At 41.6% G+C, this 16,222-nt stretch overlaps 1 protein-coding gene across 2 annotated transcripts in view; it reads right to left on the bottom strand.

Annotated features, from left to right (window-relative positions):
* LOC133616373 (complement factor H-like) overlaps positions 1 to 16,222 on the bottom strand; it is a 92,509-nt gene that overhangs the window by 49,637 nt on the left and 26,650 nt on the right. For both annotated transcript variants that reach the window (XM_072914708.1, XM_072914709.1), the window contains exons 8-12: positions 14,586 to 14,780; positions 14,278 to 14,457; positions 10,337 to 10,501; positions 8,323 to 8,490; positions 8,092 to 8,253 (exon numbers count right to left, since the gene is read on the bottom strand). In XM_072914708.1, the coding sequence (XP_072770809.1) occupies positions 8,092 to 8,253; positions 8,323 to 8,490; positions 10,337 to 10,501; positions 14,278 to 14,457; positions 14,586 to 14,780 (870 nt within the window). The remainder of the gene's footprint in view (positions 1 to 8,091; positions 8,254 to 8,322; positions 8,491 to 10,336; positions 10,502 to 14,277; positions 14,458 to 14,585; positions 14,781 to 16,222) is intronic.

The raw sequence follows: 16,222 nt of genomic DNA, 5'->3' as shown, positions 1-16,222 counted from the left end.
GTTCTCCTGAAGGCAATCCCACCAACAGGAGGCCAATCATACTCGTTTCGAGTGATCGCCGACGACGAGGGAGCTGAGCCAGAAGGCAAAGCTCTCGGTCTACATTCCTACTCTCACCTACGGTCATGAAGTGTGGGTCATGACCGAAAGAATAAGATTGCGGATACAAGCGGCCGAAATTAGTTTCCTCAGAAGGGTGGCTGCCATCACCCTTAGAGATAGGGTGAGAAGTTCAGTCACCCGAGAGAGACTCGGAGTAGAGCCAATGTACCTTCGCTTGGAAAAGAGCTAGCTTAGGTGGTCCGGGCATCTCGTGCGGATGCCTCGTGAGCGTCTCCCTAGGGAGGTCCTCGTTGCACGTCCCACTGGGAGGAGACCCCGCGGCAGGCCAAGGACCATATGGGGGGAGTACATCTCCTCTCTGGCCTGGGAACGCTTCGGGATTCCCCAGGAGGAATTTGCTAATGTTGCTCTGGAGAGGGAAGTCTGGGGGTCTCTGATGGACACGCCCTGGCATCACCCAACCACTGCCCCGCTGCCTTGTGGGTTAGTCTGGGAAGACAAAAGGCTAGGGGAGCACACCCTGAGAGAAAAGCAAGTGCTGGTAGGTGCACCATAGGCGGTCCTCCGACAGACCGGAGCTCCAGCAGCCTCCTGCAGCTGTGAGGAGGTGCCGGCCGTCCTGGGTTTCCCTTGCCACCGGATACAGCTACCCACAGCGAAGAAGTGACGTTGGAGTCTGCGCGTTCCCCTCGTCGAAAAAGACCTCAACGGCGGAGTGGGTGGATGATGCTTGCATAGAAGCTCCACAACGGTCACAAAGGCGGAAGAAGGCTGCAGCAAAGATGGGCCTCCAATTGTCTTGGTCTCCATGTCATTGGACCCTGGCCTTCTCTTTGCCAAGGACAGTGTGGTGGCTGTCTCCACACTTTAAAAGATTTCACGCACAGGCGTTCTCCTGAAGGCAATCCCACCAACAGGAGGACAATCATACTCGTTTCGAGTGATCGCCGACGACGAGGGAGCTGCGCCAGAAGGCAAAGCTCTCGGTCTACATTCCTACTCTCACCTACGGTCATGAAGTGTGGGTCATGACCGAAAGAATAAGATTGCGGATACAAGCGGCTGAAATTAGTTTCCTCAGAAGGGTGGCTGCCATCTCCCTTAGAGATAGGGTGAGAAGTTCAGACACCCGAGAGAGACTCGGATTAGAGCCAATATACCTTCGCTTGGAAAAAAGGCAGCTTAGGTGGTTCGGGCATCTCGTGCGGATGCCTCGTGAGCGTCTCCCTAGGGAGGTCCTCGTTGCACGTCCCACTGGGAGGAGACCCCGCGGCAGGCCAAGGACCATATGGGGGGAGTACATCTCCTCTCTGGCCTGGGAACGCTTCGGGATTCCCCAGGAGGAAGTTGCTAATGTTGCTCTGGAGAGGGAAGTCTGGGGGTCTCTGATGAAGCTGTTGTCCCCGCGACCCGATTTCTGGATCAGCGGTTGAAGATGGATGGATGGATGGATGGGGGTTAGAGATTAGACATTCGCAAATGAATCGAGTCTTCTGAACAGCTCTGTCAAGTGAATGTTTAGAACCGATTTGAAGTTCCAAGCCATTTGTTTGTGAGTCGTTTTTTTATGCACATGCAAATACAACCGTCACGGCCCGGGCGCATGGCAACGCGCACTCGTCTGTGCGCTCTGTTGATTGCGCCTCCAAGAGCGCCCCTGCAGCTGGCACCTGCAGTCAATCTGCAATCTGCGCACCTGTCGGTGATGATCTTCCTGGCTTTCTTAAGCTGGTGCAGACCTGCCTTCCGGGCCAGAACGTAGTCATCTGTTCTTGTTCCGTAAGTGATCACGTCATGTTCTATGCGCACTCTTACTCTCTGTGTTTCTTCCTTGTGTTATTTGATTGTCTCGTCTCCTCCTTTGTCGCTCCTTCCAACTGCAGACCTCATTTCCCACGTTGACGTGCTGTGTGTCTCGTCATTCCTTGTTACCCCCTGTTTCCCGGACTGCCTCTTGGATCTCGACCTCCCGCTTGGACACGGACGTCTGACACCTTGCTATTTGCCCTGACTTCCTGCCTGCTCACGGCCATACGAGCATGCCCAGCCCCTTTTGGACTTGCCTCTCGTTCAACACTACCGGTAATACTCAACAGCTAATCTCACACACACCATACACTTTCTTGGATTTTGTCACACTCCATGCCATTGTTCATTAATAATATTGTTTGTTATTATATATATATATATATATATATATATATATATATATATATATATATATATATATATATATATATATATATATATATATATATATAATAAATCAGAGCCTGTATTGTTAAAATGCTCGTGTGGTACAGGTGAGGGGAAATTCCAAAAATCGATGATCACTGACAAAACATGTGTAAGGAATGTTTCCAATGAAAAAAATAAATAAAAATGATACCTAATATTTCAGAATAATTCCCACCAATAAAGTAATATTTGTGTAATGTAAATAATTCTGTTCTACATCTTCTTATAACTGCTACCAGTGATTGTTTACATGAATAAAAAAAATAAATAAATAAATAAAATAAAAAATGGAACTATAATAACCAGAGATGCCCCTGGACTTCTGTAAAGTTGATATACCGTATTTGTTTTTGTCATTTAAATACTTAATATACAAAAAAACATGTCACACATATTCTTATAAAATTAATATACTGTAGCAGTAAAAGTTAAATAATAACGTTGTTTGAATCAAGTTAGGAATGTCCAAGACTACCTATACCCTCTATCAAAAAATTCCAATAGTTTGTTCCACCTGGATAGCAGCAAATCTAACTTTGCACAATTCACCTAACATCAAAGCTCACCTTTAAGCATGCACATACAACACCAACATTTTGGACCAAGGATGAGGTGATAAAAGAAAGGTAAAAATATAATCAATTTATCTGTGGCAGCATAGGAGAAAGTTATGTACAAGTTTCACTTTTGCGTCTTGCTGCCCATAACTGTGGTGCAGTCAAGGACCCTCGATTAAAGTTACAAACAGAGGCGTCACTAAATTTTAAACACATGGGGAGACCTAAATCTCAGGAGATGCGCCAATCATAATTTATTCATGATAACAATGATGTGTCATTATGATTAGAAAGATCCAATGATGATAATCCTATGTACGTTTGTACTCAAATCGGCAAATCTCTACTTTACACTCTGAAGTAAAGGAATACTTTACAGATTTATTCAAGGTCGCCGCCCCATACACACCCTTGGTATGTTACATGCGCTGAAAAAAATAATTATTACGTGGATTTGATTGAAACCATCTTTTTCTTTAAGTTTTTGACTTTAAAAAAATGGAATCATATATATATATATATATATATATATATATATATATATATATATATATATATATATATATATATATATATATATATATATATATATATATATATACATACAGGTAAAAGCCAGTAAATTAGAATATTTTGAAAAACTTGATTTATTTCAGTAATTGCATTCAAAAGGTGTAACTTGTACATTATATTTATTCATTGCACACAGACTGATGCATTCAAATGTTTATTTCATTTAATTTTGATGATTTGAAGTGGCAACAAATGAAAATCCAAAATTCCGTGTGTCACAAAATTAGAATATTACTTAAGGCTAATACAAAAAAGGGATTTTTAGAAATGTTGGCCAACTGAAAAGTATGAAAATGAAAAATATGAGCATGTACAATACTCAATACTTGGTTGGAGCTCCTTTTGCCTCAACTACTGCGTTAATGCGGCGTGGCATGGAGTCGATGAGTTTCTGGCACTGCTCAGGTGTTATGAGAGCCCAGGTTGCTCTGATAGTGGCCTTCAACTCTTCTGCGTTTTTGGGTCTGGCATTCTGCTGGTAGACGGCTGCGTTGACCCTGGATCTCAGGAAACAAAGTGGACCGACACCAGCAGATGACATGGCACCCCAAACCATCACCCAACCATGCAAATTTTGCATTTCCTTTGGAAATCGAGGTCCCAGAGTCTGGAGGAAGACAGGAGAGGCACAGGATCCACGTTGCCTGAAGTCTAGTGTAAAGTTTCCACCATCAGTGATGGTTTGGGGTGCCATGTCATCTGCTGGTGTCGGTCCACTCTGTTTCCTGAGATCCAGGGTCAACGCAGCCGTCTACCAGCAAGTTTTAGAGCACTTCATGCTTCCTGCTGCTGACCTGCTCTATGGAGATGGAGATTTCAAGTTCCAACAGGACTTGGCGCCTGCACACAGCGCAAAATCTACCCGTGCCTGGTTTACGGACCATGGTATTTCTGTTCTAAATTGGCCCGCCAACTCCCCTGACCTTAGCCCCATAGAAAATCTGTGGGGTATTGTGAAAAGGAAGATGCAGAATGCCAGACCCAAAAACGCAGAAGAGTTGAAGGCCACTATCAGAGCAACCTGGGCTCTCATAACACCTGAGCAGTGCCAGAAACTCATCGACTCCATGCCACGCCACATTAACGCAGTAATTGAGGCAAAAGGAGCTCCAACCAAGTATTGAGTATTGTACATGCTCATATTTTTCATTTTCATACTTTTCAGTTGGCCAACATTTCTAAAAATCCCTTTTTTGTATTAGCCTTAAGTAATATTCTAATTTTGTGACACACGGAATATTGGATTTTCATTTGTTGCCACTTCAAATCATCAAAATTAAATGAAATAAACATTTGAATGCATCAGTCTGTGTGCAATGAATAAATATAATGTACAAGTTACACCTTTTGAATGCAATTACTGAAATAAATCAAGTTTTTCAAAATATTCTAATTTACTGGCTTTTACCTGTAGATTCAGGCGGGTGGCAGTTAAACCAATTGGGAAATATATATACATAGTTAAATGTTGTTACCCACATACGAAAAACGAGCAGGCACCTGCAGCATATGCCACAACAGAAGAAGAAAAAAAAAAAGAGATGGACACTTTTACGGAGCGGAGAAGGGACGCCTCGCCGGGGTCCGGGACCGAGGCCCCTTCCCCCGAGAGGGCCCCACCGGGAGCCGTAGCTGAGGTGATCCGCGAGAAGGGCCCGACGCACGTCCAGGGTCACCACCGCGCCCACCGCACGACACCCCGCCTCGTCCGCCTTCGCCGCGGCCGGCGTCACGCGCAGCAGGTAAGCAGCTTACCTGCCCGCCACCCCCGTGGCCGGGGGCTCGTAACAGGGGTCACTCCGCGCGCTCCGCCCGCGCAGCTTACCTGCCCGCCACCACCGTTGCCGGGGGCGCATAACAGGGGTCACTCCGCGCGCAGTGCGCTCACGAAAGGGGTGGGGCAAGCAGAACTGGCGCTGCGGGATGAACCGAACGCCGGGTTAAAGCGCCCGATGCCGACGCTCATCATACCCCAGAAAAGGTGTTGTTGATATAGACAGCAGGACGGTGGCCATGGAAGTCGGAACCCGCTAAGGAGTGTGTAACAACCCACCTGCCGAATCAACTAGCCCTGAAAATGGATGGCGCTGGAGCGTCGGGCCCATACCCGGCCGTCGCCGGTGTCGCGGTGCGCGCTGAAGCCTCGGGCGCGAGCCCGGGTGGAGCCGCCGCAGGTGCGAGGGACATCGCACCTCCACGCGCTTCCAGATGATTGCTGCATTGGATCAGTCTCCTTTCTTTAACAGGCAAAGGCTTTATAACCTCACTAATGCCTTGCATCGTCTATATTAGATATATAACAACGGGCGGGTGAGGGCGGGTGCGGTGTTGATTAAATGTTAATTCGGGTGGATGCGGATGGTTGACGACTTTTGTCATGCGGTTGCGGATGAAATAATTGCCTATCCGCGCATCTCTAATATATAGCCACCCTACTACTGCGCTCTTTCAACTAATTGCATGGATTTGATTGAAACCAGCTTTTTTTTTAAGGTTTTTGACTTTAAAAAAATGGAATGATATATATACAGTATATATATATATATATATATATATATATATATATATATATATATATATATATATATATATATATATATATATATATATATTTATGTATACACACATATATATATATATGTATATGTATATATATATATATATATATATATATATATATATATATATATATATATATATATATATATATATATATATATATATATATTTATGTATACACACATATATATATATATGTATATGTATATATATATATATATATATATATATATATATATATATATATATATATATATATATATATATATATATATATATATATATATATATATATGTATGTGTGGGAAAAAAAATCACAAGACTATTTCATCTCTCCAGGCCTGTTTCATGAGGGGGGGTTCCCTCAATCATCAGGAGATTTTAATGGGAGCATTCACATACCATGGTTTATATAGGGCACAGAGTGGGTGGGTACAGGCTGGCGTAGGGGCGTGGTGATTGGCTCATGTGTTACCTAGGAAGTGTTTCCGTCTGTGGCGGCATGCTGTTACAATTTCGCTGCGCTTGTTGAGGGATGAAAAGGTCTGGACGGTAAATAATAAACAGTTTCTCTTTCAAGCATAGGTTGCATCTTTTATTACCACTATTGTAAGGTGTGCTGGATGCAAGAATTTGCCATGTTATTGAATATTCAACATTATTGTCTTTGAGGTCCCAAATGTGTTTGCTGAGTTCTGTGGTATTCCGCAGGTTTTGGTTCCTGAAAGAAGCCTTGTGATTGTTCCATCTGGTTTTGAACTCTCCCTCAGTTAATCCTACATATGTGTCGGATGTGTTAATGTCCTTGCGTGTTACCTTAGATTGGTAGACAACTGATGTTTGTAAGCACCCCCCGTTGAGAGGGCAATCAGGTTTTTTTCGACAGTTGCAGCCTTTGTTGGTTTTGGAGTCACTCTGTCCGGGGGCCGACGGCTCATTTGCAATTGTTTTGTTGTGGTTTGAGATAATTTGTCGTATATTGTTCATACAGCTGTAGCTCAATTTAATGTTGTTCTTGTTGAATACTTTTCCTAGGGTGTTGTCTTTGGGAAAGTGTTTGTCAATCAGATTGAGGAATTTGTGTCCAATGTTAGTTGAGATGTTTTTGCTGTATGGGGGGTTGTACCAGATGATGTCGTTTCGTTTTCTGTTCTTTTTTGGCTGGTTTCCTGGCGTGGGTTCATAGGTGAGGGTGAAATTGTATCCGCTTTCATCAAGGGCTTTTTGGTACCACGCCCCTACGCCAGCCTGTACCCACCCACTCTGTGCCCTATACAAACCATGGTATGTGAATGCTCCCATTAAAATCTCCTGATGATTGAGGGAACCCCCCCTCATGAAACAGGCCTGTAGAGATGAAATAGTCTTGTGATTTTTTTTCCCACACATACATATATTGCGCTCTACTACGGTATCGAGCACTATTTTTTGGATAACCTTATTAAGACACACATATATATATATATATATATATATATATATATATATATATATATATATATATATATATATATATATATATATATATATATATATATGTGTGTGTGTGTGTGTATGTATATAGAATCATATAAATTCATTCAAATTCATATTCTGGCCACTTTATATTGAATTTGTTGGGTTTTATTTTGTAAAAAAATACTTTTTTTTAATATAATTTGGTAATAATTAAAAAGATATGTTAATTCCATCTTTAAAACGTCAAAACACAAATTGAGTTTTTTTTTTTTAATGTGTTTTAAAAAAGCTGGTCTCAACCAATTCCATGCAATAATTACTTTTTTTCAGTGCATACCAAGTGTGTGATTGTGTATGGTGGTGGTGTTGAGTTTGGGCTTCGACGGTGGGCCCTTCACTAGTCTTTTGGATGGGGTTCCAGAATTCGGTGCTAGGCCCCTGTTTACACACATACTGTCAGAGATCTACTAAATTATTTAACTAATGGGAGCTGCAATGGTGGAGAGTTGTGTCTCACCTGGAGTGTAAGAGGCGGAATATAACGTTTACATGCTCCAGTAAAAGTAAATTAACTTTAATTAACATTTGTGTGACCGTGTCAACTACATTGTTTTTAAAGGCAGTTAATGTACTACGTCCTTACCCACACATTGCTCCAGTCCAAACCACAGTCCATCAATGCAAGTTGCCTCACCCCACCATCCTTTAGTGGGAAGTTTGTAACCTTCATTGCACGTATAGTAGAGTTTTTCTTTTGATGGGCGGCCAACAGCAAAGCCGTGGATCACATCCTGTTCCAGGCAAGCTGTAGTACAACATCACATCCAATTGAAAACCTATTCTAATCTACATCAGCATGGTTATCTGGTCTCACCTGAACAGTCCTGAATCCCAGTCCACACACTAAATTCACAGGTAACCGTGAACTGGCGGTCAAAGTCGTTCTTACATGCATATTGGACTTGTGAACCCTGGTCATAAAAGAGCTTCTCATTGTGCACGATTTCTGCATTGCTGAGGTTGGGTCGTTGGCATTGTTGTTCTGAAACAAGAAGTGGGCCAACGGTACTTAGCAGAAACTAAACAATAAAGTTGATTGACAAGACAATATGCGGTTGACATGATTCCATTAAAGTATTCAAACAAAATGCGGTGACAGGTTGTGAAGTTCCAAAGATGGAAGAGGAAGAAGTGGATGATATTCATTGAATCATCCATCCATCCATTCATCCATTTTCTTCCGCTTATCCGAGGTCGGGTCGCGGGGGCAGCAGCCTAAGCAGAGAAGCCCAGACTTCCTTCTCCCCAGCCACTTTGTCCAGCTCCTCCCGGGGAATCCCGAGGCGTTCCCAGGCCAGCCGGGAGAGATAGTCTTCCCAACGTGTCCTGGGTCTTCCCCTTGGCCTCCTGCCGGTCGGACGTGCTCCAAACACCTCCCTAGGGAGGCGTTCGGGTGGCATCCTGACCAGATGCCTGAACCACCTCATCTGGCTCCTCTCGATGTGGAGGCGCAGCGGCTTTACTTTGAGTTCCTCCCGCATGACAGAGCTTCTCACCCTATCTCTAAGGGAGAGACCCACCACCCGGCGGAGGAAACTAATTTCGGCCGCTTGTACCCGTGATCTTGTCCTTTCGGTCAGAACCCAAAGCTCATGACCATAGGTGAGGATGGGAACGTAGATCGACCGGTAAATTGAGAGCTTTGCCTTCCGGCACAGTTCCTTCTTCACCACAACGGATCGATACAGCGTCCGCATTACTGAAGACGCCGCACCGATCCGCCTGTCAATCTCACGATCCACTCTTCCCCCACTCGTTAACAAGACTCCTAGGTACCTGAACTCCTCCACTTGGGACAAGATCTCCTCCCCAACCTGGAGATGGCACTCCACCCTTTCCTGGGCTAGAACCATGGATTCGGACTTGGAGGTGCTGATTCTCATCCCAGTCGCTTCACACTCGGCTGCGAACCGATGCAGTGAGAGCTGAAGATCCTGGCCAGATGAAGCCATCAGGACCACATCATCTCCCTAGCCTCTGTTGCAAGTCTGGAGATGTATGTTGTTATATGTATATGTGCTTTGCTATTGAGGTTTTTTCCCACTCCAGACTGGGCCCCCTTAGGAGCCTTGTCTGATCTTGAACGGGTTTGTGCTGAAAACAAAATTTTGTTGTACTTTTGCAATGACAATAAAGACCTACCCACTTATCTACCTAACTAACCTAACTTGAACTTTTTACAGACTATCGTAACTCCTAGAATAATTATGCATATATTATCACACAACTCTTATGCTTAAGAGTCTATAGCTATTATCAGTTGTGCTGAAATTTATTTTTTTTTGTCTGTGCAAAGCTGGCAATCCAAAAGATTGCAAGCCAGTCGCGTATCAGGTGTTTGTTTCCAGAATCGGCCTGCTGACTGCCAAGGCCGAACATCGAGTACCGTGACGCAGACAGAGCAGAGACAAGGCGATATCACGACTGTCAGCACATTTGCATTTTTCGTATAATCATATATTGTGTCTAACTGGAGTTATCGAGATTACTCCCTTCTCTTACCGACAGCTTCAGTGATGTAACCAGGGACCTCCCAAATAAAAAGAGGAAGCACGTGGGCTGGACTTTTAGAACGTAGTTTGGATCTGTAACTAGAGTACAGCCCAAAACACGTCTCTCCTCAATTGAGCAAAATTTAACTCTGTCTCTGCATGATTCCTTGCTTCTCGTCTGTTTAATAGATGCCATCACTGTTTGAACCTGACGGTAACTTTTGAGGTGTTGAGCTTTGTCTGGTTAGATATCTTTGAAACACCACTATGATTTTTGTTGTTTACCTAATACTTTTTCTTTTTTTTTCCCACAAAAGTACAAAGGTTGTCTCTTACCTGCACAAGGTATATAACCACTCCAACCATGTGCTTCACAATAGAGAGTAAACCTTCCTCGAGAACTCTTGCAGACAAAATCGGCTCGACCATTTTCTCTGTATATATGCTGGCCGCTATCCAAATTGATTGCATTCTGGATGTTCTTACTGTCACATAATATTTCTGGAAAAAAAAAAGGCAATTAGGTATTGCACAGAATATATTATTACCGGTATTGCTGGGTTGCACATGACTTCGGGTTTAGTTGCCATCCCCAAGCCTGTGGAAATTGTTCAAATAGGGATTTTATACAAAAAAACAAACCATCTGTGTTAATCTAAATAACCCAAAGCAGCACATGATAACATTATTTGGGGAAAAAAAAACGTATGCAGGTTGTTAATTAACTTAAAACCAAAATTTGAAGTTAATGTTGTCTAATGTTGTTAATGTTGGATGTACCACAGTTCGTCTTTTTTTCAAAAGTTTGTTAAATGCGTAATAGTGTTGTCCCGATACCAATATTGTGGTACCGGTATCGGTAGCAAAATTATTTCAATACTTTTTGTTACTTTTCTAAATAAAGGGGACCGCAAAAAATTGCATTAATGGCTTTATTTTAACAAAAAAATCTTAGGGTACATTAAACATATGTTTATTATTGCAAGTTTGTCCTTAAATAAAATAGTGAACATACAACTTGTCTTTTAGTAGTAAATAAACAAACAAAGGCTCCTAATTTAGCTGCTGACTTATGCAGTAACATATTGTGTCATTTATCTACCTATTATTTTGTCAACATTATAAAGGACAAGCGGTAGAAAATGAATTATTAATCTACTTGTTAATATCTGCTTACTTTCTCTTTTAACTTCTGTTAAAATGTAATAAACCCTTATTCTTCTGTTGTTTGATACTTTACATTAATTTTGGATGATACCACAAATTTGGGTATCAATCCGATACCAAGTCGTTACAGGATCATACATTGGTCATATTCAAAGTCCTCATGTGTCCAGGGACATATTTCCTGAGTTTATAAACATAATATACATTTAAAAAAAACAAAAGAAGATTTTGTGATGCCAATAAATATGGACATAATCATAGTAGTATTGACTAGATACACTTTTGTACTTGGTATCATTACAGGGGATGTCGGGTGTAGATCCACCAATGGCGTTTGTTTACATTTTGAAGCATGTTTAGCTATTCCTCGTCCTGCAGGGATGAAACTTGTAAGAAACTTACTTTATTTGTCGCCATGGAGACGAGGATTAGTGATTTAGAAGTAGCTAAAACACTGCAGACTGCGGCTGGACTTTAGCTGCTAGCTAGCTAGCCATGTCTTAAAGCACCTCTTCCGGTGGTTGTTTCACCTTTATCGTTAGTTTTTATGCCAAAAATGCGTCCGCTCTCCCTTTTCTGTCTACACACTGTGTCTGCTTATAAGTACTCCGTGATTTTGCGCTGCCGAACATGCTCGTCTGTGACGACGACGGGGGGCGGGGGTTGTGGAGAGCAGTACAGGTACTTTTCAGAGGCGGTATAGCACCGAATATAATTCATTAGTATCGCGGTACTATACTAATACCGGTATATTGTACAACCCTAGTGTGTTTTTAAATCAAATCTGGTAAAGCCTGAGTTTGAAGGTGGTCTGACTGGGAAAAATTATGTTAGATCCACAATGGACTGGACTCTCACACTATTATGTTGGATCCAGTATGGACTGGACTCTCACACTATTATGTTAGATCCACTATGGACTGGACTCACACTATTATGTTAGCTCCACTATGGACTGGACTCTCACAATATTATGTTAGATCCACTATGGACTGGACTCTCACACTATTATGTTAGATCCACTATGGACTGGACTCTCACACTATTGTGCTAGATCCACTATGGACTGGACTCTCACACTATCATGTTAAATCCACTATAGACTGGACTCTCACTATTATGTTATACCCACTATGGACTGGACTTTCACAATATTATGTTAGATCCACTATGGACTGGACTCTCACACTATTATGTTAGATCCACTATGGACTGGACTCTCACTATAATGTTAGATCCACTATGGACTGGACTCTCACTATTATGTTAGATCCACTATGGACTGGACTCTCACACTATTATGTTAGATCCACTATGGGCTGGACTCTCACACTATTATGTTAGATCCACTATGGACTGGACTCTCAAACTATTATGCTAGATCCACTATGGACTGAACTCTCACACTATTATGTAAGATCCACTATGGACTGGACTCTCACAATATTATGTTAGATCCACTATGGACTGGACTCTTACAATATTATGTTAGATCCACTATGGACTGGACTCTCACACTATTATGTTAGATCCACTATGGACTGGACTCTCACTATTATGTTCGATCCACTATTGACTGGACTCAGAATATTATGTTAGATCCACTATGGACTGGACTCACACTATTATGTTAGCCTCACTATGGACTGGACTCTCACACTATTATGTTAGATCCACTATGGACTGGACTCTCACACTATTATGTTTGATCCACTATGGACTGGACTCTCACAATATTATGTTAGATCCACTATGAACTGGACTCTCACTATTATGTTAGATCCACTATGGACTGGACTCTCACTATTATGTTAGATCCACTATGGACTGGACTCTCACACTATTATGTTAGATCTACTATGGGCTGGACTCTCACACTATTATGTTAGATCCACTATGGACTGGAATCTCACACTACCATGTTAGATCCACTATGGACTTGACTCTCACTATTATGTTAGATCCACTATAGATTGGACTCTCACACTATTATGCTAGATCCACTATGGACTGGACTCTTACAATATTATGTTAGATCCACTATGGACTGGACTCTCACACTATTATGTTAGATCCACTATGGACTGGACTCTCACTATTATGTTAGATCCACTATGGACTGGACTCAGAATATTATGTTAGATCCACTATGGACTGGACTCACACTATTATGTTAGCCTCACTATGGACTGGACTCTCACACTATTATGTTAGATCCACTATGGACTGGACTCTCACACTATTATGTTTGATCCACTATGGACTGGACTCTCACAATATTATGTTAGATCCACTATGAACTGGACTCTCACTATTATGTTAGATCCACTATGGACTGGACTCTCACTATTATGTTAGATCCACTATGGACTGGACTCTCACACTATTATGTTAGATCTACTATGGGCTGGACTCTCACACTATTATGTTAGATCCACTATGGACTGGAATCTCACACTACCATGTTAGATCCACTATGGACTTGACTCTCACTATTATGTTAGATCCACTATAGATTGGACTCTCACACTATTATGCTAGATCCACTATGGACTGGACTCTTACAATATTATGTTAGATCCACTATGGACTGGACTCTCACACTATTATGTTAGATCCACTATGGACTGGACTCTCACTATTATGTTAGATCCACTATGGACTGGACTCAGAATATTATGTTAGATCCACTATGGACTGGACTCACACTATTATGTTAGATCCACTATGGACTGGACTCTCACACTATCATGTTAGATCCACTATGGACTGGACTCTCACACTACCATGTTAGATCCACTATGGACTTGACTCTCACTATTATGTTAGATCCACTATAGATTGGACTCTCACACTATTATGCTAGATCCACTATGGACTGGACTCTCACGATTATGTTAGATCCACTATGGACTGGACTCTCACACTATTATGTTAGATCAACTATGGACTGGACTCTCACTATTATGTTAGATCCACTATGGACTGGACTCTCACAATATTATGCTAGATCCACTTGACGTCTATTGCACCGGTCGCCCACTTTGATTGATTGCTCGCTACAAAGGACGAGGCAATTTTCTATATGTTTACATGCAAACTTACATTACCTTGACAAGGTGGATTTGGTGTCCATCCATCTCTGGTGCACGTTAGTCTCGTGGCACCATTTGTGTGTTTGTATCCTGATTTACATCGATATTCAACAGAAGTGGACAACTTTAATATCTCTCCCCAGTATACGTTCCAGTACGATAAAGATGGGTCTCGGCGGTTTCCGCACGTAACTTCTACAACAGAAGAACACATAAAGTATATTTAGTGATCAAGGTCCAGGCCAGCATCATTGTTACTAGCTTTTGAAGGAAATGTTGCTATGACATGCCATGGCAGATTATATTTGAACCAAGTTGCATACCCTGGCATACAGGTCTGATGGTCCATTTTCCGTTGTCTTGGCAGGTCGATACTGCTGAGGTCTGCCGAGAGTTCAAAATCCAGTAGTTTTGTCCGCATGTGACTTTTATTTTGTCGCCAGGTGTAAATACATTTTTGGAATCAGATTCATAGCTGGTTCCTTCAATGCTTGGCAGTGTCACTTTGCATTTTACAACTGCAAAAAAAAGAAGATGAAGTCGTTACTACACTCATTTGTCTGAAACAACACAGACTACAATATAGGCCAGCACAATTAATAGAATGCCAATTCCAATCATGATTTTTAAAAGAGGATGATTGTCGGCTTTTTAAATGCTAAGACAAAATATTTAATGTTTGAACTGAGAAATATATATCCAGGTATATATTTTGCAAATATTCATTAACTTAGAATTTAATGGCAGCAACACATTGCAAAAAATATGGCACAGGGGCATTTTTACCACTGTGTTACATGGCCTTTCCTTTTAACAACACTCAGTAAACATTTGGGAACTGAGGAGACCCATTTTTGAAGCTTTTCAGGTGGAATTCTTTCCCATTCTTGCTTGATGTACAGCTTAAGTTGTTCAACAGTCCGGGGTCTTCGTTGTGGTATTTTAGACTTCACACATTTTCAACGGGAGACAGGTCTGGACTACAGGCAGGCCAGTCTAGTACCCGCACTCTTTTACTATTAAGCCACACTGTTGTAACACGTGGCTTGGCATTGTCTTGCTGAAATAAGCAGGGGCGTCCGTGATAATAGAGATGTCCGATAAGTGCGTTAAAATGTAATATCGGAAATTATCGGTATCGTTTTTTTATTATTATCGGTATCGTTTTTTTTTTTAATTTATTTATTTTTATTAAATCAACATAAAAAACACAAGATACACTTACAATTAGTGCACCAACCCAAAAAACCTCCCTCTCCCATTTACCCTCATTCACACAAAAGGGTTGTTTCTTTCTGTTATTAATATTCTGGTTCCTACATTATATATCAATATATATCAATACAGTCTGCAAGGGATACAGTCCGTAAGCACACATGATTGTGCGTGCTGCTGGTCCACTAATAGTACTAACCTTTAACACTTAATTTGACTCATTTTCATTAATTACTAGTTTCCATGTAACTGTTTTTGTATTGTTTTACTTTCTTTTTTATTCAAGAATTTTTTATTTATTTATTCATCTTATTTTATTTTATTAATTTTTTTTAAAAGTACCTTATCTTCACCATACCTGGTTGCCCAAATTAGGCATAATAATGTGTTAATTCTACGACTGTATATATCGGTTGATATCGGTATCGGTAATTAAAGAGTTGGACAATATTGGAATATCGGATATCGGCAAAAAGCCATTATCGGACATCCCTACATGATGACATTGCTTGGATGGCAACATATGTTGCTCCAAAACCTGTATGTACCTTTCAGCATTAATGGTGCCTTCACAGATGTGTAAGTTACCCATGTCTTGGGCACTAATACACCCCTATACTATACCATCACAGATACTGGCTTTTGAACTCTTTGGTCCGGAGGACACGACGTCCACAATTTGAAATTTGGACTCGTCAGACCACAGAACACTTTTCCACTTTGCATCAGTCCATCCATGAGCTCT

The sequence above is a fragment of the Nerophis lumbriciformis genome, linkage group LG14 (assembly GCF_033978685.3).
Source record: "Nerophis lumbriciformis linkage group LG14, RoL_Nlum_v2.1, whole genome shotgun sequence".
Taxonomy (NCBI): Eukaryota; Metazoa; Chordata; class Actinopteri; order Syngnathiformes; family Syngnathidae; genus Nerophis; species Nerophis lumbriciformis.
The sequence above is the reverse complement of the archived record's forward strand: the minus strand, read 5'-3'. Positions and strand labels throughout refer to the sequence as shown.